Genomic DNA, 23763 nt, shown 5'->3' on the forward strand with positions numbered 1-23763 from the left:
ATAGTATTTCATTTTGTTATAATAAATGATAAAATAGATTATTGGCATTAGTCATGTAGCTTTCTGATTTGGGCAAGACTGGCTTGAATAAGTATGAATATTTTTGGTCTGCTAATCATTTTTCTAATAGAAAAAAGTTAAAAAAAACAAATACCATAATATTTGGAATTTCCATTTTTTACTAGATTAGGCTCAGCCATTTGGATAGAATTTAATGTGCTAACGCTGCAGGAGAGCTACCTCAAGAAATATATACAGTAGAGTTCAGAGCTGATGTATACTTCACTTGTATGACCTGAAGCATATGCACGCAGGAATAAAGTAAAACAAGACCCTTCCCCCTCCATAATGGAGAGAGAGAGCCCACTCAATGAATATGTGCCCTGGCATAGTGTGAGAGTGGGAAACAAATCTGTTTTTCTGTCAGTTTTAGTTCCAGTTTTCCTCTCTTGTGGGCATTTGGCTGCATCAAGGATGAATCTAGTGTTTAAAGGAAATATTTTTGGTATGCCATTGCCGCTGTAACATCTGCTACTTTCCTTGTATGTCCATAAGAAACACTGTGTACTTTGTGCATTATTTAAAGGGAATTTGCAAGCATAATCATGACTCTAGGTAACTTAGGATATCCCGTGTAAGATATGATTCCACTGTCTGTTATGCTCTTCATTGTTTATTATTAAAGTTTTTGTCTTTTAATAATGGATGGAATGCATTTTTCTCCTTGACCTTTATGGTAATTAGATTGGTGTTTTATTTTTTTAATTAGAAATAAAGCTGTTCAACTTGAAAATGAGCTGGAGAATTTTACTAAGCAGTTTCTACCTTCAAGCAATGAAGAATCCTAACAATAGAGATTGCTTTGGTGACCATGATAGGAGGAAACGAAACTTGTAAGATTGGAACAGTTGTTATTTTTATGAAATTACTTTAAATATGAATTGTACTAACTGTACCTAAATAGCAAAGCCCTGTGTAGATTCTGGTAATGATCTGTCTCAGGGTATGTGTATTTTTGAAGAGTGTTATGTCCTTAGTTTTAATTTTGAGTAAAGAAAAGGCTAAAATCATGAATTAGTTACAAGCAACAGTACCAACTTATGTGACCCCTGAGGGGTGGGGCTGTGAGCTCTTAATTTGTTTTTGATTCTGAAAAACTCTGCTTCCTGGCATCCAGGAGTTAGAGATTGAGCCTTTCATCTTCTTTCTCAAAACTAGTTTTTGATGCTTTCTTTCATGGGAATAGTCACTTTTTTATTTAGTAAATCGCATTGCTGGAACCACCAAGGAGTGTGGAATGTCCTTGAGTGTATTATTTATGCAAGTCACAGTCACTTTGCCATCATGGCAGCTATGTGAAACACTAATAAATGTGTTTTTACTTTTTATTCCCATTAAAACTGATGTAAAACAGGATAAAGGCTTGTTATAGTCACTTATAAGTATCTGGGTCTAAGTAATTTCCTTAGATGTTTCTAAAGAAACATTTTCAGCTTTGCTCCCATTATGATTCCAATAAGGAACGCTTTCCTAGTGCAATTTTAGGAGTAAAGTTTGAAGAGATAAAAATAGCCAAAGATAGGAGATGTCTGAATTTTGAATGATAAACAGTGATGTTTTAAAAAAGCTGTTCTTCAGGAGGTATTTGCCTAGGATATTGCTGGATTATACCCCATTGGAGGCTTTTAATTTTATTTGTATGAATTTTCCAGGATTTCATTAAAAATTATTATTGTATTTTTTACCTTCATGAAAGATTTTGGGTTCAAATATCTTTCTATATTAAAAGCTGATTGAGTCTGTACATATGTAAATTATGCCTAGTGGAGGTTCTGTTGACTTTCTTCCCCACTGTGGAAGAGGCCAGTTTTGCCTCCATTTGCACATTCATTTCAGTTATTTCTGATCCATAAATGTAACATTTACAAAATTCTTCCTTGAGCTGGTGGAATTGCCTCACCAGTTTCCTCTTTAATGAATCAAATAAAATCTTTAACTGATGTTAAAAAAAATTGATTGAAACTCAGATGGAATGGAAATGTACAAAAATGACACCATTCTAGGAATTTGCTAGACAAAACGTAGGACTACCAGATCAGTATCTCCTAGACACTTGTTAGAAATGCACAATCCCGGGGAACGCAGTACATTTGGCCACATGTAGTTTATGTTTCCTTTTCATGGGAGGGATAAAATTTAAAGCTTTTTTTTTTCTTTGAATACAGTCCTTCCTTTTCTATGCCTTTTAAGGCTTCTAGATGCTATTCAGCCTTTTTACAGCAGGTGCAACTCTTATTTTTCAAGGTATCTTAGAAGATAACACTAGGCCATTGAAGCCTTCCAAAAATATATTTTTATGCAAATTGACACGAGTGCAGTATACTCATGCAAATTAATTTTGGTGTTTAGCTTTTATTACTCATTTATAACCCAAGAAATGGTACAGACCACAGTAAGTGGGATTAGGTAACAACTACAACATGGAAAAACAGTGTCGAAGATCACGTACTGCTAATTTAGGTTACAAAACTCAAGGCTGTAACCTTTATATCAAAGTACTTAAGCTTGAAAGTTCATAATGGTTTGGTATCACCTCATTAGTATAGTACAGTGGTTCTCAAAGTTTGGTCCTGGGTCATCGACATTACTTCTTTTTCTTTCTGAGACAGGGTCTCAGTCTGTCACCCAGGATGGAGTGCAGTGGCGTGATCATGGCTCACTGCAGCCTCAACCTCTCGGGTTCAGGTGATCCTCCCACATCAACCTCCTGGGTGGCTGGGACTACAGGCACACGCCACCATGCCTGGCTAGTTTTTGTAAAGACGAGGTTTCCCCATGTTGTGCAGGCTGGTCTTGAACTCACAGGCTCAAGTGATCCTTTTACCTCAGCCTCCCAAACTGTTGGGATAACAGGTGTAAGCCACCACACACAGCTATAATCAATCAACCTTCAAACTTATAAAAAGTGTGGATTCTTGGGTCTGAACCCAGACCTATGGAGTCAGACAGTAGGTTTGAGGCCCAGCAATCTATGGTTTAACAAGCCATCCAGGTGTTTCTGATGCACAGTGAAGTTGGGGTACCACTGGTATTAGGTTTGGTATGGCAACTTTTTCATCACTTGTTTTATGTAGTTGTCTGCTCAATTGTGAAAACATAATGGATGTTGGAAATGGAACAGTAAAATAATGAAAGCCAACTCTTATGCCTAGAAATATGTGCACCTATGACCAAGCCCATGAATTATACAGGAATTATGTAATTATGAGTGATGTACTTCAAAGTTATTGCACATACACTTGTTTACTTTGTATGTTTGCAGGATTAAACTTTGTATAATTTTTACAAAAATTTTTTTTCAGTATGCAAGCTTGCAAGATGAAAATAAAACCTGTTTGCCTGATAGTTGACAAATGTAGCATTTATACTAGTATTTAGTGAGTTTTTATCTTTCATTCTTAATTACTTTTATGGTAGATATGTAAGTTATCTTAAGTAGACCTCTTTTGACTGCATTACTGTTTAGTTCTTCTGGGCAAGCATTAAAAGGGTAAGTCAAAGTTACATACACCAGTCATTAGTATAAGATGTCATACAATACCATCAGAGGAGCACATTTCAAGAAGTTTTCTACCTTAAACATAACAATTTACAGGTACTTAGTACTCTTCACTGGACAATAGAACTAATTTAGTGTCAAAGGGGAGTTTATTCTTGCCCTCTGCTTCAACCTGTAGTGCTATGTGCCTCTGCACGGACTCGTAAGTTTAAGGGAAAGAAACATTTTATTATAGAATAATATTAAACAACGACAGAGATAACCAGGAAAGCATAATAAACCTTCATTACTCCATTGCCCAGCTTCAAGAATTACCAACTCGATATTCAGAGAAGGACTGTGTGGTAGATAGAGCTCCCTCTCCTCCCCTCTCCCCTCTCCCCTCCCCCCTCCCCCCTCCCCCCTTTCCCCTCTCCCCTCTCCCCCCTCCCCCCTCTCCCCTCTCCCCTCTCCCCTCTCCCCTCTTTCCACGGTCTCCCTCTGATGCCGAGCCGAAGCCGGACGGTACTGCTGCCATCTCAGCTCACTGCAACCTCCCTGCCCGATTCTCCTGCCTCAGCCTGCCGAGTGCCTGTGATTGCAGGCGTGCGCCGCCACGCCTGACTGGTTTTCGTATTTTTTTGGTGGAGATGGGGTTTCGATGTGTCGGCTGGGCTGGTCTCCAGCTCCTAACCGCGAGTGATCCGCCAGCCTCGGCCTCCCGAGGTGCCGGGATTGCAGACGGAGTCTCGTTAACTCAGTGCTCAATGGCGCCCAGGCTGGAGTGCAGTGGCGTGATCTCGGCTCGCTACAACCACCTCCCAGCCGCCTGCCTTGGCCTCCCTAAGTGCCGAGATTGCAGCCTCTGCCTGGCAGCCACCCCGTCTGGGAAGTGAGGAGCGTCTCCGCCTGACTGCCCATCGTCTGGGATATGAGGAGCCCCTCTGCCTGGCTGCCCAGTCTGGAAAGTGAGGAGCGTCTCTGCCCGGCCGCCATCCCATCTAGGAAGTGAGGAGCGCCTCTTCCCGGCCGCCATCACATCTGGGAAGTGAGGAGCGTCTCTGCCCGGCCGCCCATCGTCTGAGATGTGGGGAGCACCTCTGCCCTGCCGCCCCGTCCGGGATGTGAGGAGTGTCTCTGCCCAGCCGCCCTGTCTGAGAAGTGAGGAGACCCTCTGCCTGGCAACCGCCCCGTCTGAGAAGTGAGGAGCCCCTCCGCCCGGCAGCCACCCCGTCTGAGAAGTGAGGAGCGTCCTCCCTCCTCGTCTGGGAGGGAGGTGGGGGGGTCAGCCCCCCGCCCGGCCAGCCGCCCCGTCCGGGAGGTGAGGGGCACCTCTGCCCGGCCGCCCCTACCGGGAAGTGAGGAGCCCCTCTGCCCGGCCAGCCGCCCCGTCCGGGAGGGAGGTGGGGGGTCAGCCCCCCGCCCGGCCAGCCGCCCCGTCCGGGAGGGAGGTGGGGGGGGTCAGCCCCCCGCCCGGCCAGCCGCCCTGTCCGGGAGGTGAGGGGGCGCCTCTACCCGGCCGCCCCTACTGGGAAGTGAGGAGCCCCTCTGCCCGGCCCGCCCCCCTGTCCGGGAGGGAGGTGGGGGGGTCAGCCCCCCGCCGGGCCAGCCGCCCCGTCCGGGAGGTGAGGGGCGCTTCTGCCCGGCCGCCCCTACTGGGAAGCGAGGAGCTCCTCTGCCCGGCCACCACCCCATCTGGGAGGTGTACTCAACAGCTCATTGAGAACGGGCCATGAAGACAATGGCGGTTTTGTGGAATAGAAAGGGGGGAAAGGTGGGGAAAAGATTGAGAAATCGGATGGTTGCCGTGTCTGTGTAGAAAGAGGTAGACATGGGAGACTTTTCATTTTGTTCTGTACTAAGAAAAATTCTTCTGCCTTGGGATCCTGTTGATCTGTGACCTTACCCCCAACCCTGTGCTCTCTGAAACATGTGCTGTATCCACTCAGGGTTGAATGGATTAAGGGCGGTGCAAGATGTGCTTTGTTAAACAGATGCTTGAAGACAGCATGTTCGTTAAGAGTCATCACCACTCCTTAATCTCAAGTACCCAGGGACACAAACACTGCGGAAGGCCGCAGGGTCCTCTGCCTAGGAAAACCAGAGAACTTTGTTCACTTGTTTATCTGCTGACCTTCCCTCCACTATTGTCCTGTGACCCTGCCAAATCCCCCTCTGCGAGAAACACCCAAGAATGATCAATAAAAAAGAAAAAAAAAAAAAGAATTACCAACTCATGGCTAAAGGTGTTTTATCATCTCCCACATTTTGAAGTAAATTTAAGATAATCTGTATATAAGTAATATTATATAACATCTTTTTATCTTAATTTCCACCCTCCCCCTCCCCCAAGGGTGTGGTGGTGAAAGAAACTAGTAAAGATAATTAATCAACACCATAGGCAGCATCGCTTATTTAAAAATTACAGAGGTCAGGCTTGTTGGCTCAAGCCTGCAATCCCAGCAGTTTGGGAGATCAGGGTGGGATGGTCCCTTAAAGCCAGGAGTTCGAGACATGCCTGGGCAACAAAGCAAGACCCCTGTCTCAATAAAAACTTTTTATAAAAAAATTGGCTGGGCATGGTAGTTCACGCCTATAATCCCAGCACTTTAGGAGGCTGGGGCAGGCAGATCTCTTGAGCCCAGGAGTTCAAGACCAGCCTGGGCAACATAGACCCTGTCTCTACAAAAAATATAAAAATTAACTGGGCATAGTGGCATGTACGTACCCATAGTTCCATCTACTCCAGAGGCTGAGGTGGGATGATCACTTGAGCACGGGAGGCTGAGGTTGCAGTAAACCATGATGACACCACTGTACTCCAGCCTGGGCAAGAGAGTAACACTCTCAAAAAAAAAAAAAATTGTGGCATAAAAAAAATACAATGAAATCTGGTTAAAAGCACTTTATTGATTACAGTATCAATTCACAACATTTCATAAAGTCACTGTACAAATACAGGAATGAATCACTGTGTAAGAAAGATCTAAGAACAGTTAAATCATGATACAAGTCCATAGTTTATATGGTTTAGAGCTTTAAGAGCCTTAATCTAACATGTTTACCCTTCCCATAATTAGACTACTACTGACATTCATGTTCAGTTGACCACGAGTGTGTACAAATCATTCTAGGTAAAGACAAACACTTTCAGAATGCTTTAACAGAAAAATAATTTTAATCAACTTTAAAAACACACTTAGATGTGGATGCCTTTGGATAGGAAAATAGAAATGCAAGTGTTCAGATGCTTCTCTGAAAAGAAAACAATAGGATAGAGCACCATTGTGTAAAAGACAAAAGGCTTGCGATATCTACCAAGTATGTCACTGAAGTTCTATTAATTAAGAAATAAATACTGTATGATGTAAGATTTTGTTGAATACATTTAACACCAGTTGGAATATAGCTTTTTCCCCCCCTGTAATGCTGCTTTATCACAACTGTATTTTACAAAATCAGCAACTGGATTTAAGAAAGAAGACATAGGAGATTTTATCAACATGCAAACATTTGCTAAATACAAGGTGTACCATCAATGTGTGATTAATAAGTTACTTTTTAAAATAAAGTGCTAGCTTAGATATTCTACTATAAACCATTTCATTGAGTACCTATTATGTAACCAATATTTTAAAATATACACCGAATCTGAGGCAACCCAAAATGAACAATGGAAAGAAAACTAGTAAATCTGAAATGTACTTCACATTCTACTTAATCTAATTTAAAATATAAATTCATTGTGCAACCCATAAGAAAGATGGTCCAACCTGTGGGTATTTTTAAAAATTCTAACAGGAGAAATCATTTAAAATTTTGCTTTTTCACAATGGCAAAAAGGAAAGAATTTGAACATAATATTTAATTTTTTAAAAAATTCAGCCTGACTCCGACCCTGAAGATTTTAGAAAGAACATCGTCACTATTAAAATGATGACAGGCCCAAATGGGGGATTGTTTAACCAGTTTTCCTAAGTTAAACCAAGAATAAGCCACAAGTATTCAATTGTGTTACAACTTAGATCTGAGACATTTACATCAAAGCATACTTCCCTGAACATGTTCACATTTAAAATGCTTAACGTCTTATTAAATCCAAAATACCAAAAGTATTAGAGGAGCTAGTTATACAATATTGGCACAGCATTTTTAAGCAATAATAAAAGTTTCATTTTGTCACCTTAGGTCAAGATCCATTTATCTATTAATAGGTTAAGTCTGAAATTCTGTAACATATTCTAGAAGCACCTACATCCATTATTTCCAGGAGACTAGTTTACTACTATCATGCAATCGCTGAGGTCATATGAGTCTAAAATGAAGGGAATTGCTGAACAGGCCCTTTTGCTGTTGAGATATGAAGCCCAAATCTTTGCCTCTGAAGACGGAATTCAATGTGGTGTGTGTAATCACAAGTAAAAACTTGAGCTAGGGAGGAACCTTGGATATTCAGTCTACATCTCAAACAGCATAGCTGCCAAAAATGAGGCCTGTCCATTAAAGTGGAGGAGATATCCTTGCTGATGGCAAAAACTGCTTTTTCTTTTTGAGACGGAATCTTGCTCTGTCGCTCGGATTGGAGTGCAGTGGCGCCATCTCAGCTCACCACAACCTCCACCTCCTGAGTTCAAGTAATTCTCTGCCTCAGCCTCACGAGTAGCTGACAGGCGCCCGCCTCCACGCCTGGCTAATTTTTGTATTTTTAGTAGAGACGGGGTTTCACCGTCTTGGCCAGGCTGGTCTTGAACTCCTGACCTCGTGATCCACCTGCCTCGGCCTCCCAAAGTGCTGGGATTACAGGTGTGAGCCACCATGCCTGGCCAAGAACTGCTTGCTGAAGCAGGTTTTTGGGACGATATGCTCAACACCACAGGGTGATAACATACTTAGAAAAGAATATGTATCTCTAAAATATTCTTGCCAGATCTCAAAAAACTACTCTTCTTGACATGCTACAGAGTCGACAAATTAACCTTCTCAGGCACATTATGTTTAAATGTTTCTTAGAAGGTAAAGAAGGAAACCTGGCTGGGCATGGTGGCTCACGTCTGTAATCCCAGCACTTTGGGAGGCTGAGGCTGGTGGATCACTTGAGGCCAGGAGTACGAGATCAGACTGGCCAAGATGGTGAAACCCCATCTACTAAAAATACAAAAATTAGCCGGGCATGGTGGCACATGCCTATAGTCCCAGCTACTTGGGAGGCTGAGGCACAAGAATTGCTTGAACCCAGGAGGCAGAGGTTGAGGTTGCAATGACCCAAGATCACACCACTGTACACTCCAGCCTGGGTGACAAAGTGAGACTCTGTCTTTAAAAAAAAAAAAAAAAAAAGGAACATTAACTGCAATATTCTTGATGATGCAAATTTTTAAAAACTAAATCCAGCCAGATTTTTCAGCCTTAAAAACTAAGATCCAAACTATTCAACATCTCTACAAATTATATACTCATTGAATTCAGGAACAATAACAGAATTCAACAATCAGCTCAACTTAAAACTATAAGTAAACAAATATATTTAGCAACTGGAGCCCCTATTATTAGAAAGCAAAGGTGTAACCATGAAGGTAATTGTGGTAGTGAGGCTACTCTGTCGCCATTTGTTTATGTGTATAATTAACCACAAGTGTTAAATAGTTTTTAGTTGCCGAGTAAATATTTAATTATGGGAATTGCTTTAAACTCCTCTTCATAAACTTTAAGAACATTAAAATAAATGTAATTTTAAAATATGTTAAGACCATAGAATTCCTGTGGTCTGTATGCCTGTGACTACTATAATAACTTTTAAGTAGAGGAGATACTCTCTTACATATTTAAGGTTATTTTTATGCATAACAGAATTGCTTTCTTCTGACTAACCTACATGGCAAACTTTCCCCAACCCTCTTTTTCTGGAAATGAATACATTCCTTTATTCTTTTCTCAAAGAGCTGTTCTTTATGAAGTGATATGAATAGCCTACAAATAAACATTAATAGCAAAAGTTCATATAATTTTTTTTTTTTTCCAATTTGAGATGGAGTCTCACTCTGTCGCCTAGGCTGGAGTGCAGTGGCACAATCTCGGCTCACTGCAACCTCTGCCTCCCGGGTTCAGGCGAATCTCCTGCCTCAGCCTCCCGAGTAGCTGGGATTACAGGAATGTGCCACCACACCCGGCTAATGTTTGTATTTTTAGAAGAGATGGGGTTTCACCATGTTGGGTAGGCTGGTCGCGAACTCCTGACTTCAAGTGATCTGCCCACCTTGGCCTCCCAAATTGCTGGGATTATAGGTGTAAGCCACTCTGCCCAGCCGAAAAGTTAATAGAAATCTTAATCAAAATATAAATATACATTCATAACTGCCATCTACAATATTCTGTTTTGGTCCTATATCTTAATTTGCCTTTATCCATTTTATTATTCTAATTGTCAACTGATTTTAATAAAACTGATACATCTTTACAGTTGATGCACATATTAGCACATTCACAACATAAAAACAAAAATTTAGAGGTGAAGTTTGGGAGTATTTAGGTTAAGGTTACACATGTTCAAAAGTTAACACAGACCTATCTGAAAAGTAACTTAAGTTACAAAACAATGCACGTCTATATATCAGAATAATCCAAGACTTTACCATCAAGCAAGACTAACAATCTTCTATTATCAATCATTTAGACTTATTTGTAAAAGAGAATCCAACAGGAAAAGTATCTTTAACTTGGTCATGGGGGACTTCTAGTAAGAGACACATTATTATACTACAGAAAAACTGTTTAATATAGCTCTCTAACTCCTTTAAGAACTGCTTTAGGAATTTTTATTTTGGCTTTAAGTGGAATCACTTACATCTAGACATCCTTTGAAGCAAAACCACTTAGAAACCAGTATTTTGTGCTAAGGAAGGGAAGAAATACTACAAAATATTGCAAAACAGAACAAAAAGCTTAAAGGTTTCATTTTAAGATATTTAAAGGCACAGATATTTCACATCAATTCAGATTTTATAGTATGCAAACATGAAATAAACCACCGTATTACAACAAATATGTGCTAGCGATTGGTTAGATTTCACACTTCTCTCCAAATGTAACACTGTCACATTGCATTTCCTCTCTAGATGTATACTGATAGCACTGGGAAAGATGTTCAGATGCAGGGACAATCCCAATGTCCCCAATGTCAGAATTACCAAACTTCTGAAAGATGAGTATACGCTACAAACTCAGTTCCAAATATGAAATGAAAAGGAAAGTCCAGCTATTTAGGGGGGTACTCAAAGTGTCAACTGATCATAACCAGGCTTTTAAAATGTCAAGAACCATTTATATGCTATTACCTACTTTTTATTAATTATAATGATGTTTCTTATGTATGTCCAAAATATCAGTGAAATCTCTAATCTCTGGCCTTCAGATTATCTGTCCCCTCAAAGGACTGAAAGCAAGCACTTTGATTAATAGTATACGGCAAATGATGCATGAGAAACAATGAACTCCCCTCAGAGGTGCCCCACCTGTCAATGCTCTTAAACATGAAGCCATCAGGATCTCTTAGATTCAAAGAGATATCAGAATTCAAGGGGACTTTCTTCAGACATAAATACACACACATACAGTATCATTTCTGTCTGTTTCTGTGCCTGGTTCTTCCATTACAAAACTCAAAAATATGACATTTCTTGTGTATACAAAGTTAAAAATGTACTTCTTAAAAAATGCAAACACAATGGCGAGCTGCTATAATGTGTACATTCTGTTCTACACAAAGAAAATAGACTCTGAGTACACACAACAATTCATCAAGGTTAAATTAACCCAACCCCTCAAATTAATACACTGGTCCTTTTGATCTCAGAAGGCGCCTTTGCCTTTTTTCCCCCACCCCCACTTTTTTTTGGTAGTTTACTGAAAGCTTGTTTTTGTATATAATCTAATAGAAAAATCTTCACCTGCAAATATAAGGTAGAATTTTTTCACAGCTATAGGCTGTAGCATTCATTTCTCCAGATATATCAATGGAGAACAAATATGTATGACACTGTTAATTCCAGATTCTAAGAAAACTGTCCCAAGAGCCTGTTGCCACAGCCATGCCATCATCAGTTACACCTAAGCAGCTCACACGGTTGTCATGACCAGCAAGGACACCTGAAAAAAAAATTCAGTAAAAAATTAGCAATTGTAGGGTTTTAGAATTAAACAAGTATATGCAGAGATTTAAAAGGGTACTTATAAACTATCAGTCCAGTTTTCTTGAAAGTTCATCAGTTAAAAAATAATAATAATTTAAAAGAAAACAAATTTCTCTGAGTAAGAAGACAAGTTAGGAGTAAGCTGGATGTATTTATAAATTTGGATTATTTGAATTTTGACATGCATCAATTTGTGGTTTTAATTTTTGAAAAATCATTTTATAATTCAACTTATATCTAGGAAAACATATGCAGACAATTATTCCACATCTCTAATAAGTTCACGATATTCCAAATTTTGCTACTGAGCTATGTATGCTATTCTCAACAAAAACAAGATTTTCAATGAAGTTCACTGAAGGAGCCCTTCACCACAGGAACGACAAAAACGTAAGAACAAAGCTGCCTCACATCACTGCTTCCAAGAATACCAACATAATTCATTTACTTTCTTATGCTAATCACCAAACTCTGGAATGTTATTGGTTATAACTTTCTGAAACCATGAAACTCATCTAGTTTTCATTTCTTTCACACATTAAACTCACTTGATGTATTTCCAATATTTTGGAAGAAAACAAGAAATACAGTAAGATTAATAAGAAAAATTAGAATACATCAAATGCTCAAAATTTTTAAATACAGTGTTTGAATTTGCATTCTCTCTCTCTATTCTTAAGCATATCATTTTCGATCAATCAGGAACAGAAGTTCATCTTGTAACTCTTAATATTCTCTATAGTATCTCCAGTATGGCCATGTTTGGCAATGGGAAAATTTACCATTATGAGTTGAAATAACAAAAAAAAAATGAACACTGTGGCTAAATACTTTAAGTCACACTGGAGAGGGAAATGAATTAGCAATTCACAAGTCAGGATCCAATTTTAAGTTCAAAGTTCCAGTTGAGCCAACTTGAAACCAGCTTGTAAGCAAAGCAAAACTAAACCTCAAGCATATAAGTGTAGACAACAAGCACATTTTTATTTTGTTATGGATACTAATTGTTTCAATCCAGGCAAAACACCAAATATCTTTAAAAGGTAATTGGCCTTAAGCAACGGAATACTTCCAGGAATCTACTTGCAAAGTGTAAAACTGCAAGCCATGCAGTCTCTTAAAAGAGGTTGTAGAAAATTATTCCTGGAAAAAACTTACACTGCCTCTGCTCCCTCAGGAACCCCAACAACTGCATAGCGGGGATTAAAAGGGTAAGGACATAAATCCACAAGGACAGTGAGATGAGAGCAGGCAATGGCAACGAACTTTTGTAAGCTGGATGGTGGCAACTGTGTTAATGAACCCCAAAATACTGAGTTCAAAATGAATAGTAAGCCAAGTAACAAAATTACACTGCAGATTCTCCAAAAGCGTCCCTACTAGGTAGAACCAGGTATCTCTGGAACAGGTAGGGGCAAAGGCAGAGTAAAATAAGATTGTGCTGGAAAGTGTTCATCAATCAGTAAGAGCCCCCAGGTGTCCCCTTCCTCCACTCTGCAGTCAGGTGACGGATCATCCTGCGCTGTGGCGTAAGACCAGAGACTCACTCAGAGGAAAGGGTAAAACAGGGTCTCCTGACTGGAAGAAAACAGGCACAGATGCAATGATAAAACTGTGCTGAAATGGGGAATAAAGTTTACTAGCTAAATGTTGTGGTCCCTCAGGTTTTCTCTTGAAATCAGCCCTCAAACTGGCAGCCAGTTTATACACTTCATGGAGGAAAGTGGAAGATGGAAAAAGGCAGAAAGGCAGACACAGCAAAGCTTCCTCAGTGAATGGCCGGCCTAGAGTAAATGGAGGCCTAGAGTCAGCACACCAGCCACGTGCTCAGAGCTTCAAATGGTTTTAGTGCCTCGCTCTTAAGTATGAATAAGAACTAACACTTTTAAGGAAATATTCTAAAAATAAAGACAGGAAACCCCAAAAATGAAGGAAAAAAAAAAAACTTGGAAACACAAAAGATGATGCTTGAAGAAGAAACTTAAAAAAAAAATTCTTTCACTAATAATAGCTCTTAAGTTAAAAAGATGGTAGCGAAAATGAAAACCAAAACTTAACAGAAGGGTGGAAACCTGAGGTGAGGTTTCCTCCCAGAAGATAAAGCAAAAAAGATGGAAAATAAAAAATATAATTAAAAAGTCAGGCCGGGCGCAGTGGCTCACACCTGTAATCGCAGCACTTTGGGAGGCTGAGGTGGGCAGATCACCTGAGGTCAGGAGTTCGAGACCAGCCTGACCAACATGGTGAAACTCCATCTCTACTAAAAATACAAAAATTAGCTGGGCGTGGTGGTGTGCGCTTGTAATCCCAGCTAGTCTCCTCGGGAGGCTGAGGCAGGAGAATCGCTGGAACCTGGGAGGCAGAGGCTGCAGTGAGCCAAGATCACGCCACTGCACTCCAGCCTGGGCAACAGAGCAAGACTCCGTCTCAAAAAAATAAAATAAAATAAAATAAAGCAAAATAAAAATTCTTAAAAAACAAAAAAAGTCAAAAGGATCAGTCCAGGAAGCCCATTTTCAACATAATGGGAGATCTAGAAAAAGGGAATGATGATAATAGAGAAGAAATAAAATTCAACAAGCCCCCACCCCCAAATGTCCCTGTTCTATAGGGTAATGAGTTTCCGGATCAAAAAAGCTCACTAAATACCCAGCACAATGAACGAAAATGGATCCGCTCCAAGACACATCAAAACTGGCATAAAGTGTGAAGATTCATTAGTGAGAAGCACATAGAAACTAAGAATATAAACCAAAAAATTAACTCTAGAAAATACAAAAAAGCTGCATGGCAAAAGAAGTCAACACATCTCATGGCTCAGCAGCAAATGACTTTTTAAAAAGTCGGAATTATGTAAACAGTGAATGTGGTTCTAAACAAAATCTATCATATGGGAAAAACTGGTTGGGAAGAACATGGCTACGGCAGGAGCAGCTTAAAACCCAACCCTTATCATCCATGATAATAGGTCAACAACAGATAACACCTGAATTTTTTTTTAAACAAGTAACAGCAATACAGGCATGTTATTTAGAGATATGTAAGTAAGCCAGGTGAGGTGATTCAAGCCTGTAATCCCAGCTACTCCAGAGGCTGAGGCGGGAAGAAACCAACCTTAGCAACATAGAGACCCTGTCCCAACAAAACAAAACAAAGGGGGCGGGGAGAGAGGAGGGGTAGGTAAATGACTAAATGTAGTTACTTTGGGGAGCAGAAACTATGGGTTGGGAATGAAGCAACTGCTGTGTTTTGGTAACAAGCTATATAGGACAACTGGATTCCTTTAAGTATAATTTTGATTTTTAAAAATAGTTAAAAATTACTCTGTATGACTTGTTATTAATGACAGTCCCCAGTATGGCTTAATGTGTATTGTCATCTTGTAGAAGCTGCAGAGGAGGACTCAGGGTATGGGGCTAAGGGAAGCGACAGGTCTATGTCCTGTCCCATACAAGATCTGCTTCAGAAGGAAGAAAACCAGCAGTTACAATGTTTCCTGTCAGGTGATAAGAAAAGTGTGATTTCTAAAAGACCACACTGAATCACATTCACTATCCATCTTTAATTCTGAAGTCTACCAAATAAGAAAATATTACAGACCTCAGTGTGATTCTTCAGAAAGCAAAAGTGTAAATATGGCTTATGGATTATAACCACAAACAAAAGGTAACAACAAAGAACATGATGAGAACCATCGGGTTACCACTTTCCACAACTCCAAGATGTCCATGGAGGCCTAGAACACAACTGATGGGAACCTCTTCACGCTTCCTGAAAATCAGAACCTAATGTGGACTTATTTACTAACCTGCACGATCTCCTTTTAGCGTGTCCCATACGTTACAATTAAAGTCATCGTAACCAGCCAACAAGAGACGCCCACTTTTTGAGAAGGCTACAGAAGTGATTCCACAGATGATATTGTCATGAGAATACAATAATAACTCTTGATCTGCACGAAGGTCAAAAAGCCGGCAAGTGGCATCATCAGAGCCAGTGGCGAAGGCATATCCATTTGGGAAAAACTAGACAGGAAAGTAACAAACATTTATTCTACAGATGTATGCAAAATCATAGGAGGCAGTGTAATAATAGACAAATCTAGATTAATATTCCAACTTGGTTACCTACCAGGTGAGCGATGTTGGGCACTAAAGATTCTTAAATATTTTGAGCCTTAGATTCCATTTCAAAGTGGTGATTAGGACTGAATTAAATAACATATGCAAAGTACATAGCCCATTGTTCAGAACACAGCAAGTATTCAACAAATACTGGCTCTGGTTCTCCATATGTCATGTTGAAACATTTAAAGCAAGTACTAATATTTATAGAATATACGTGTGTGTGTGTGGCTGTTGTAGAATGAATGGCAAGGAGATAAAAGGTCCACAATCCTTATAGGGTTATTAAGGACCCCTCGGGACAGTTCTTTTTCAGAATTCAGAATTTTTCAGATTTTAGAAAGGTAATATACTGTGTACTTGGTAAAACCCAAATATGGTGCAATTTACAATATACTCTCAAGTCAACATTATTAAATAACACTATTCAAATCCTCAGTATCTTATTTCGTGCCTTCTTAGGATATCAGTATTTCCAAGTTGTCTACTAAAGTCTCCTACACAATGGTGTTTTGGGTCCTTGAATTTTTAATGGCTTTTGTTTTATGAATTTCAATGTTATAGCATCACTACTGTCCCTTTCATTAAGATAAAACTTCTCTCATCTTATAGTTTTTGCTCCAATTCTACTTCGGTTAATAGTAATATAGTAATATTACTACAGATTTCCTTCCAGTTTATGACTTACCCACTCTCTTACTGTTACATTTAGCCTTCCTGGGTCATTTTGTTTTAGGTGTGTTTCTTGCATACAACATTATAGTTCAGTTTATTCTGTATCTTTTAATAGCAGTAATCATTTATGTGTAATGCCTTAAGTGATTATTCTTGGTCTTAATCTCTTATCCTATATTATATTTAGTGTATTTCCTCCCCACATCATGACTACGATCTCTGATACTTAAAATCATTGGGTCACAGTATTTCTCCCTTAACACTTGGCAGATACTGTTCAGGAGCCTTCCAGCAGTGTCTATTGTGAAAAAGTGTGAGGTTAGCTTGGTTTTTAATCTTTTATATCTAGGTAATCTGTGTTTTCATCCTGAATTTTCTCCCATCTTTTGATACTCTTAAATTCAACAGGATGTGTTGGTTTCTCTTAATTACTTTTTTTTTGTTATTTTTGAGACAGAGTCTTGCTCTGTCACCCAGGCTGGAGTGCAGTGGTACAATCTCAGCTCACTACAACTTCTGCCTCCTGGGTTCAAGTGCTTCTCCTGCCTCAGTCTCCTCAGTAGCTGGGATTACAGGCATGCACCACAACGCCTGGCTAATTTTTTTGCATTTTTAGTAGAGACGGGCTTTCATTATGTTGGCCAGGGTGGTCTCAAACTCCTGGCCTCAAGTGATCTGCCTGCCTCAGCCTCCCAAAATACTGAGATTACGGGCATAAGCCACAGCGCCTGGCCCCTCTTTTAATTACTTTTTAAAAAGTACTTCATAAGACCCTTGGACCTTCTACTCAGTGTTTTTCTTCAACTAAGATATTTTTTAAAAATTTACTTCTTGGCTATCCTTCTGCTTCCAGCCAAAATGGAGCAACAGTGATTGGATTTGCTCCACGCCTTAAAAAACTAAAAACAACTGGACAAAAATATATAAAACATGGTTCTAAAAACATTGGATATCAGTCAACGAAGGAGTGTGCCTCTGAGAAACAATAAATAAAACAGGCCAGGCACGGTGGCTCACACCTATAATCGAGCACTTTGGGAGGCTGAGGTGGGCAGATCACCTGAGGTCAGGAGTTCAAGACCAGCCTGCCCAACATAGTGAAACCCCGTCTCTACCAAAAATACAAAAATTAGCACAGCGTGTTGGCGGGTGCCTGTAGTCCCAGCTACCTGGGAGGCTGAGGCAGGAGAATCACTTGAACCCAGAAGGCGGAGGTTGCAGTGAGCCGAGATCATGCCACTGCACTCCAGCCTGGGTGACAGAATGAGACTGTCTCAAAATAAGTAAGTAAATAAATAAATAAGATCATTCCTACAGCTGCTCCATCTTACTACCTTACTACCATCTTACTATGAAAGTTTATAAAGGTCATGGTGAAGGGAAGAGAAACGCAGCTGGAGCCCACTGGCCTCCCTGAGTTGAGGAGACAGCACTGGGAATCCAAGAAGTCCACAGCAGCTGGAGTTCACAGAGAGTGTCAGAGAGGACAATGCTTGGCAAAGAGAAAAACTCCAGAGGCACGCTGAGGACATCCTTTAGGTAGTCAACTGAGTACCGATCAGCAGAGCCGTGTGAGAAAACTAATCAAGCTGCAAAAGAAACACCCAAAAAGATTACAGGAAACAAACCCTGGTGCGTACATAGGACAAAAATAATGCCTATCCCCTCCAGCCAGAGGGAAAACCTCATAATACACAGGAAAAACCTCGTAATTTCTTGAAAAGAGGGGTTTTAAGTCTTTTGCCTCACCAGTGGGGCAAAATTAAGCACACACAGTGTGACTCTGGTCCCATCTAACAAAACTTACATGCAAACCCTATAATGATCAAATCGTTTCCAAGTAACTTAACTTGGCCAGTCTGATTTCAGCTATGCCCCAGAGCAAATCTAAATAATATTTTTATGAATATAAAATTATCTAGCATCCAACAAGGTAAAATTCACAATGTCTGGTATCTAATAAAAATTCACCAGACATGCAAAAAAGCAAGAAAATATGACCTATAATTAGGAGAAAAATTAATCAGTTGAAAAAAACAGAAAAAGTCACAGAAGATAAAATTAACACACAAGGACAACGTCTGGGATGAAAAGTGCACTGGATGGGTTCATGGCCGATTAGACACAACAGAAAAGACGTATGAAGGCAAAGCAATAGGACCCATCCAAAGTAAAATACAGAAAGAAAAATATCCTGAACAATAAAATGAACAGAACATGAGTGAGCTCTGGGAAAACTTCAAGTGGTTTAATGTCTATATAACTTAAAGTCTCCAAAGGAAGGAAGAGAGGAGACAGAAAAAAAAAATCTGATTAGGGGCTCGGTGCGGTGGTCACGCCTTTAATCCCAGCATTTTGGGAGGCCGAGACAGACAGATCACCTGAGGTCAGGAGTTCAAGACCAGCCTGGCCAACGTAATAAAACCCCGCCTCTACTAAAAATACAAAAAATTAGCCGGGCATGGTAGTGTGCACCTGTAGTCCCAGCTACTCAGGAGGCTGAGGCAAGAGAATTGCTTGAACCCGGGAGGTGGAGGTTGCAGTGAGCCGAGATCATGCAACTGCACTCCAGCCTGGGTGACAGAGCGAGAGTCAGTATCAAAAAAAGGAAAAAGAAACTCAAAAAAAAAAAAAAAAGAAAGAAACTCATAGATCCAAACACAAGAAACATGAAGAAGGGCCAGGCATGGTGGCTCACTCCTGAAATCCGAGCACTCTGGGAGGCTAAGACAAAAGATCACTTCAGCCCAGGAGTTCGAGACCAGCCTGGGCAACATGGCAAGACCCTCTCTCTGCAAAAAATACACACACGCACACAAAATAGCCAGGCATGGTGGCACGCACCTGTGTACCCAGCTACTTGGGCCCAGGGAAGTCGAGGCTGCAGTGAGCCATGACTGCACCACTGCACTCCAGCCTGGGTGATAGTGAAACCCAGTCTTAAAAAAAAAAAAAAATTATGGCTTTAAGTTCCAGTATTAGAAATTTTTAAAAGTTCCAAATCAGTGACATCAGCTTCTATCTTAAAAAAACTAGAAAAAAGGCTGTGCACGGTGGCTCATGCCTGTAATCCCAGCACTTTGGGAGGCCGAGGTGGGTGGATCACCTGAGGTCAGGAGTTCGAGACCAGCCTGACCACATGGAGAAACCTCGTCTCCACTAAAAATACAAAGAAATCAGCCGGGTGTGTTGGCTCATGCCTGTAATCCCAGGTACTCGGGAGGCTGAAGCAGGAGAATCACTTGAACCTGGGAGGCAGAGGTTGTGGTGAGCCAACATCACGCCATTGCACTCCAGCCTGGGCAACAAGGGTGAAACTCCGTCTCAAAAAAAAAAAAAAAGGCCAGGGGCTGTGACTCACGCCTGTAATCCCAGCACTTTGGGAGGCTGAGGCGGGCAGATCACGAGGTCAAGAGATCGAGACCATCCTGGCCAACATGGTGAAACCCCGTCTCTACTAAAAATTCAAAAATTAGCTGGGCGTGGTGGTGTGCGCCTGTAGTCCCAGTTACTTGGAAGGCTGAGGCAGGAGAATTGCTTGAACCTGGGAGGCAGAGGTTGCAGTGAGCCGAGATCGCACCACTACACTCCAGCCTCGCAACAGAGCAAGACTCTGTCTCAAAAAAAAAAAAAAAAAAAAAAAAAACTAGAAAAAGAAAAGCAAATGAATCCGAGTGATCAGTTTGGCTTTGTTTCCCCACCCAAATCTCATCTTGCATTGTAATCCCCAGATCCCCACGTGTTGTGAGGGAGCCGGTGGAAGGTAACTGAATCATGGGAGTGGTCTCCCTGCAGGCTGTTCTTGTGACAGTGAGTGAGTTCTCACGAGATCTGATGGTTTATAAGGGGCTTCCCCCTTCACTCGGCACTCATTCTCTCTCCTGCTGCCCTATGGAGAGGTGCCTTCCACCATGATTGTAAGTTTCCTGAGGCCTCCCCAGCCATGCAGAACTGTGAGTCTATTAAACCTCTTCTCTTTAGAAATTACCCAGTATCAGGTATTTCTTCATAGCAGTGTGAGAATGAACTAATACACCAAGTAAGCAGTAGAAAAGAAATAATAAAGATGAGAGTGAAAGATCAATGAAACAGAAAAACAACAGAGTATCACTCAGAACAAAAGCTGGTTCTCTGAGCAGATAGTTGATTTATTTATTGATTGATAGATAGATAGATAAAATAAAAACACCTCTAGCCAGATATGTTCATTGCTAAGGCTGCCATAACAAAGCACCACAAGCTGGGTGGCTTAAACAAAAGGAATGTATTGTCTCACAGTTCTGGAGGCTAGAAACTTGAAACCAAGATATCTGAGGACGGTGACAGAAAGATGTGTAATCTTCTCACTGTCCTGTAGATGACTGTCTTCTCCTGTGTCTCTTCACATCATCTTCCCTCTATGCTTGCCTGTCTCCAAATTTCCCCCTTTTATAAGGACAACAGTCACGCTGGATTAGTGTCACCCAATCCATTATGACCTCATTTTAACCAATTATATCTGGACCAACCTTATTTTCAAATAAGGTCACGGTCTGAGGTCCTGGGCTTTAAGACTTCAACATATAAATTTTAGATGGGCACAATTCAACCCACAGTCCCAGACTATCAGGAAAAAAGTAAAACAGAAATTACCAACATCATAAATGAGAGCAGGATATCCTGTAAACTCTATAGATATCAAAAAAATTGAGAGTATAATAAATAGCTGTAAGCCAATAAATATGACAATGTAGATGATATAGATAAAATCTTTGAAAGTTCACTCAAAAAGAAATGGATAACCTAAATAGCCCCATATCTAATACATCACATTATACACTGTAAATATATACAATTTGTCAATTATACCTTAATAAAGTAGGGGCTGGGGAGGAAAAAAGCCTTGATCTGATAGAAATAACTGAATCTGGCACTGAGTTAATGAAATTAATAATCACAGTTTACAATTATTAAGTGTCTTTACTGCTGAGAGACACCTAGAGGCCCCACAAATATAGAGCCAAATGGAAAATTTCAGCAACTCACTCAGTGAATATATGGGGCTCAGCCACAAATGAAACTATTATAGTTTCATTTCTAAGCCTAACATTCTAAACAGTGTGAGAAATGTCACTGTTAAAATCATCACTGAATTTCAAAATATTATAAAAATATAATGAAGTTGGTCATAATTTCATCTGAAAAAAGGAAAACTGTTATATATACAGTATCTTTGTTTGAATCATTTTATTCCAAAAGGAAGCCTCTATATTTACTTATATTTGTAAAAGATGGTACTAATGTTTTGACAAAAAAAAAAAAAACAGGTGAAAATCAATGTAAACACACCATTTTAAGTGGCTGAAAAAAAACCACACGAACATCTCAACAGACGGACAAAAAGTATTTGACGAAAATTCAACACTCATTCCTGATAAAGACTTTAGCAAATTATGAGAGAACATCTCAACTTGATAAAAGTAATGGGCTGAGAGAGAGAGAGGGTTAACTTTGCCTGCTCTAAAACTCTATTATTCTAACCAGGTTGGCCTACGGCAAAGAGGTGGGGATGGGGTTAGCACAGCATTTACTTTCTCTGATGTTTTCTATAAAATCATGTAAAAAAAGTGACTTTCAGTAAGTGTATGATAAAGAAAAGCTTACTAATTTTTCCCCGAAAATGTCTTGTTATAAAATTAGAATGTTTCTCATACATTAAAATCCTTGGCAATTATGGTACTTTTGGACATTCTAGTCATATCTGTACTGTTTGGCATCTGATCTGCTTAGGTAACCTAACTCAAGCAGTATCCTACCTTCTTTTAACACCCCTCCCCCTCAATTCTGACCATTTGATAATCATTTTGATTGTCATTCAAAATGTTATTTTCACTTTACAGATATCTTCAATTTACAGATATCTATGACTAGCTTATCCTCCTATATACTGAGTACTTTTTACCTGGCTTAATCTATTTATGGTTTTCTGTTTAGGTAGTTTTTTAAAATATGAAGTAGCTTATAAATAACTGATACAGCAAGGCATGGTAGCTCACTCCTTGTAATCCCAGCACTTTGGGAGACTGAGGTGGGAGGATCGCTGAGCCCAGGAGTTCAAGAGCAGCCTGGGCAACATAGTGAGACTCTGCCTCTACCAAAGATTAAAAAAAAAAACAAACAAACACTAGCCAAGTGTGGTGGTGTATGCCTGTAGTCACAGTACTCCTGAGGCTGAGGCAGGAAGATCACTTGAGCCCAGGAGTTCAAGGCTGCTGTGAGCTATGATCATGCCACTGTACTCCAGCCTGGGCAACGGAATGAGACCCTGTCTCTAAATAATAATAATAATAATTTATACCATTTACTGAGCATCTAATACCTAGTTTCATTTAGTCTCCACACCATTCTCTGATGTAGGTGGTATTACCCCTATTTTAAAAACTGAAGAATCTGAGGTTCACGAAGATGAAGCAGCATGACTAGTTTCACACAGGTGCTTAATGGCAGCAGAACTAAGATTAGGTCCCGGGTTGCACTGACTTCAAAAGCTATACTCCACACTAATCAGCTGCTTTTTTCATCCTTATTGTTCTCTCTTTGGGTTGTTCACTTTGGTCCCAGAAAGATGAGACTTTTTTCTCATCTGAATTCACTGGTAGAACATCCACGATCTGCTTGTTTACTCATGATAATCCCTCCACTTTGGAAAAAAAAAAAGTGATATTCACCAGCAATTAAAAACCTAGGTTGCCAGGAACAGTGGCTCATGCCTGTAATCCCAACACTTTGGGAGGCTGAGGCAGGAGGATTGCTTCAGCTCAGGAGTTCGAGACCAGCCTGGACAACATGGCAAAACCCCATCTCTATAAAAAATACAAAATTGGCCGTGCATGGTGGTGTGTACCTGTAATCCTAGCTACCAGGAGACTGAGGTGGGAGGATCGCTTGAGCCCAGGAGGTCGAGGCTGCAGTGAGCCGTGACTGCACCGCTGCACTCCAGCCTGGACGACAGAGCAAGACTGTCTCAAAAAAACAAAAAAATAACAACAAAAAAAATCCAACAATAACAAAAAAGATCTAGGACTATGAATTGAAGCTTTCTTTTTTAAAAAATCAAAAACATTTATGACTTGGAGATTCAAAGTTATAAGAGCACATTACTTGTAAGAATCCTTGAAGGCAATTTGTTGTTAAAATCATGCCATAGAGCTCAACACTTTAAATGCATAATAAATTTTCTCTGGAAATGCTATTCACTTAC

The 23763-nt window shown here is 40.2% G+C and overlaps 2 protein-coding genes across 6 annotated transcripts in view; one reads left to right on the plus strand and one right to left on the minus strand.

Annotated features, from left to right (window-relative positions):
• MFN1 (mitofusin 1) overlaps window positions 1-3403 on the plus strand; it is a 47587-nt gene extending 44184 nt beyond the window's left edge. For 3 of the 5 annotated variants that reach the window (XM_008957338.6, XM_003831963.6, XM_055110713.2), the window contains exon 18: window positions 770-3403. In XM_008957338.6, coding sequence (XP_008955586.1) covers window positions 770-848 — 79 coding nt within the window. In that variant the 3' untranslated portion in view covers window positions 849-3403. The remainder of the gene's footprint in view (window positions 1-769) is intronic. The other 2 variants (XM_055110712.2, XM_055110711.3) reach the window with 1 other exon arrangement.
• A 3025-nt stretch (window positions 3404-6428) lies between these two features.
• The window catches only part of GNB4 (G protein subunit beta 4), a 55375-nt gene continuing 38040 nt past the window's right edge, over window positions 6429-23763 (minus strand). Inside the window, exons 9-10 of the mRNA XM_034957751.3 lie at window positions 15533-15749; window positions 6429-11680 (exon numbers count right to left, since the gene is read on the minus strand). Coding sequence (XP_034813642.1) covers window positions 11574-11680; window positions 15533-15749 — 324 coding nt within the window. The 3' untranslated portion in view covers window positions 6429-11573. The remainder of the gene's footprint in view (window positions 11681-15532; window positions 15750-23763) is intronic.

The sequence above is a fragment of the Pan paniscus genome, chromosome 2, assembly GCF_029289425.2.
Source record: "Pan paniscus chromosome 2, NHGRI_mPanPan1-v2.0_pri, whole genome shotgun sequence".
NCBI lineage: Eukaryota > Metazoa > Chordata > Mammalia > Primates > Hominidae > Pan > Pan paniscus.